The sequence below is a fragment of the Trachymyrmex septentrionalis genome, unplaced genomic scaffold (genome assembly GCF_001594115.1).
Source record: "Trachymyrmex septentrionalis isolate Tsep2-gDNA-1 unplaced genomic scaffold, Tsep1.0 scaffold112, whole genome shotgun sequence".
Classification (NCBI taxonomy): domain Eukaryota; kingdom Metazoa; phylum Arthropoda; class Insecta; order Hymenoptera; family Formicidae; genus Trachymyrmex; species Trachymyrmex septentrionalis.
In genome coordinates, this window is record NW_017304248.1 from 795,393 (window position 1) to 799,521 (window position 4,129).

General features: G+C 32.2%; 1 protein-coding gene across 1 annotated transcript in view; it reads right to left on the reverse strand.

The window, feature by feature from the left end:
- Nucleotides 1-3,117: 3,117 nt before the first annotated feature.
- The window catches only part of LOC108752042 (zinc finger matrin-type protein 2), a 1,952-nt gene continuing 940 nt past the window's right edge, over nucleotides 3,118-4,129 (reverse strand). Inside the window, exons 3-5 of the mRNA XM_018492633.1 lie at nucleotides 3,862-3,935; nucleotides 3,629-3,774; nucleotides 3,118-3,547 (exon numbers count right to left, since the gene is read on the reverse strand). Coding sequence (XP_018348135.1) covers nucleotides 3,404-3,547; nucleotides 3,629-3,774; nucleotides 3,862-3,935 — 364 coding nt within the window. The 3' untranslated portion in view covers nucleotides 3,118-3,403. The remainder of the gene's footprint in view (nucleotides 3,548-3,628; nucleotides 3,775-3,861; nucleotides 3,936-4,129) is intronic.

Consider the following 4,129-nt stretch of genomic DNA (forward strand, 5'->3'; position numbering starts at 1 on the left):
CATACTGAGAATGGCACCAAAGGGTTAAGGTCAATAATTTCAAGAAAATTAATTGAAAAATCGTTTCATCAACTATCAGTGAATGAGGTCTTACCCGATGACTTGCCAGGATTGGATTCCTCGATCGGCTGCAGAGTTCGCGACATCATCGCCTTAATTTCTTGACGTCTTACTCTTCAAGCCAAAACGAATGCCGCGCTACGGTGCTTGCGAATCGTGATGAGACGCTCGTAAAATCTCTATCGATGTCCATCAATCCATTGAGTTCCGTGTCAAGTCCGACAGATTCGCCATGGCTGCGTGTCGCATTTTTCGTGAGCGTACATTAACCAGCACTGATATAATTGATTATAATTAGGCAAGTGAGAGATCTTTTGTGGTGATGATGATGATGATGTAGCAGTAAAATCCAAGCACTGTGACGTAGTGATTGATGTTTCTTTCTTCGGATTACTTGAACTTATTCACAATAGTGTAAATAATGATTAACGGTAATTAATAGAATTTTTCAATGTTACAATTTTGTTTTCATGGAGAGATGTGAATGTTTTCCTCTTTTTCAGTAGTTAATAAAAATAATGTATTTGTTGGTTATTATAAAGGAAATAAAGATAATTATTCCAAATTTGACTTAGAAGCTGCTTTAAAAAATTTATTGAGACTCATATTTCAGTAAACGAGAATAGATTGAAATGGATTGAAATGGATTGAGATTTTCAGAAGTACATATTTGCAAACGTTAAAATGAATCCTTTTCAATCTGAATGTATTTTATTTATTCCAAATTGGATAAAATACTTATGCATATGCTTTTCAATCTAAAAATAATATCAGTTTTTTTCTTTATTTCGTAAACTTTTTAATTTAAAATTTTGAATAGCAAATGTAGTTTTCCAATCCAATTGAATCGAGTTGAATCCAGTTTGTATATAATTAGTATACCTGATTCGTTCTTTTTTTAAGTGCCAAACTTCACGAGAAGACAATTATTCTGGACATTATAATTTATTTCAATCGATTTGTATTCCTTTTATCTTATATAGATGAACAGTCTTTAGGAATTGTTTGTTACGAGTATATTCTTCTATGAAATCAATTCCAATGTTTTTTTCTTTTAATGTAGAAATGAGTTCATCAGAGAGAATTCGTTTTTTTCTTCAAAAAATTAATATTTGATTTTTATCAGAACGTGTCTATCTCTAATACTGAGACATACTTCGCAATCACTTCTGCTTTTCTTCAAAAATATCCTCGCTAAACACTGTAAGGCATTTCTCTCTGTTTCTTCGATTCTTCCAAATATATTCTCTTCTCCAAAAAAATTAATACATTTGTTTTATTTTCCAAGAAAAAGAAAACTTTTCACTGATTTCTTTTCGTCTCTCCTGAGGATGTACGTCTTAGATTCGATTTACGGCAAATGCGAGAATGTCGGGCGCGCAAAAAGCGGATAAAATACGTCGTACGACACCTCCGATGGCACGTGCGCGACGATTCGCACGTCACGTCGCGTCACTTCATGCGAGTCAACGTGCGAGTCAACCGACTGAAGCACTATGCGCGACTCCGACACGCGCAACTGCGCGCGGCTTCCGCGGACTTTCGAATAACGGGTTGACGGCTTGCCTAGCTGTGAGAGAGAAGACCGCGTGAGAGTTACATCGGCTACACATCGACCAGCACTGCGTCGCTCCGGCCTCCGGAACACGGCCCCCAGCGGCTCCAGTTTCGGCCCCGCTGCGGAACATCCTCTTGTGATCCTCCGCGAAGTGGGAGACGAGAATCGCGGAGATCTCCTCCCTCCACCCTTACTAGCGAAAGGATCTCTCAAGAAAGGAGAAAAAAAGAAAGAATCAAATATATTAAAGAAAGAGGTGGAAGAATTCATTACTTTTGTGTTGCAGGACTCGGATTGTCGCTGCTATTAATTCTTGCGGGACTGACAACAGCGTGGGCGCATACTATGTCTACGTTCCGTTGCACTTAATGTTCGCAATGTTCGCATACATTATTTCAGCCTTGTTTAATATTTGATAACAACAAGGGTGAAACGATACGACCGTTCCGAACTAAGTGGGAAGCACCCTTTATATATCAAAATTTTTCACCTGTGTGCCACGAAAAATTTAGAGTAAAAAGAAACAACAAAAATTTAGAAATAAGTATAAAACAGTGAGTAGTGTGTGCAAAAATATTTTAAAAATTCGCTGCATACTGCAAATGAACTTGTATGATATTTATCAAATAACAAATAACAATCTTTAGCATTCAGTGTTTGTACGGCAGATAGGTACATGTATACTCGGATTAATATGATGTATCTCGATAAATTTGGATGTTTTATGAGTTAGCGGAACAAAGTAAGCAGAATCAAATCTAATTAATTTTTTTGTTGCTAAAAAATTGCCAAAAGAAAAGATTTGTTATGCAATTTTTCTAAAAAAAAAAAAAAATTATAAGTTATAGAACAATATATGTATTATATATAGAATGATAAATTGTACTTAACAATAACGTAGGAATTTATTGTCAATTTATACTATTAAAATATCCAAGTTTCAAATCCATTATTTGGGAAATAAATGTAATAAGTAACAACAATAAACCTGTCAAAATATAAGAGTAAAGTACAAAAAAAAGTTTGTTGCCTGCTTAAATTTAGTACGTTTACTGAGACATTATCTGAATGTTGCTCTCACAGTCTGATATTAAGGCTTTGACTAATTTTAATCGACGGTTAGTCAATTGGAATTGATCAATCGCATTTACCGTTGACAAATGCTTTCTGTAGCATTAAAATAATGTAATGTGATTTAAATAAGATAATTAAGGAAAGTATCGATGTTAAATTTTATTTGCACTAATTCGTAAAATTTATTTCTACACATACCTTTTCAGCGTTAGTTGAGTATGAAGTTCAGCATTTTCACAGTGAAAGATATAAAATCGTCAAAGATACAAAGTTGTTTCAAAATATACTTATAAAATTATTTATATTACCCAATTTAATTATTTATATTACCCAAATAATTAATTTTAATTAATCTTAATTACTTAGTTACAATTAAATTACTTAATTACTTAATTACAATTTGAGTTTATATTATTTGTTACACTCACGTTCAGTGAAGTTAGTCAGACTTGTAATTTGATAGTTTTCTTACTCATCTTAAATAAATACGAAATTCTTGTAACAATGATGGAAAAATAAAAAATCATTGCAAACGTGCATTCATAAATCGTCTCCTTAAATTCCAATTATATTTAAAATTAAAACTATTTGTCACCTATTTGTGTTCACTTGTCTTCACAGCATATATCTATATGATTCGGTCGCGATCTTCTTCTTCGAATATTTTCTTCTCCAAGTAACTGTTCACGAACGTTCGACAACTGCAATTTGTCACTTTTTTTTCGAGCCAAAGCCAGAGAATCCCATAATTGCAGCCATTTCATCAGAAGGTCCTGCATCATCCTCGGATAATTCCTCAATTTTCCTCTTCTTATCCTTTCGCTTTTCCTTTCTATACTCTTTGATTTTTTCTTCCTAATAATAGAAATAATGTTGTAAAAAAATTACACAACGCGCGCGCGAAAAAAAATGTTTAAAAAACAATCTTAAATAAACCTCTTCCTTCAGTTCCTTTACTCTTTGTTCCAAATCATAATCTTTCTTTTTTTCTTCGAGTTTCTTTTTGTTTTCTGCAAATCTTGCTTTAACTTGATCCAATGTAGATCGCTCTATCTTCATGGACATACCAAGATTACGTTGATCTAATTAAAAATTAAAAATTATAATTAAAATGAGAAAATATTTTAATTCTATTATAATTTGTGAATTAGTGAATTATTTAAATTTACGTTTTGTCCCATTGATATGGTCCAAGAAATTGATTGAATCTTTGACAACACAGTCGCAAACATTGCAGTAGTATCTGTGGATAAAAATATGAGAATGATATTATAATTACAATCAATTACAAATTTTGTGCACAAAATTAAATGTATTACAAAAAAATATAAAATATACAATATTGTATAATTACATATATATTCAACTTTAATAGACATATAAATAATTAGACAGTATATAATAAAACTTGTTCTATAAGTATATATATATATATAT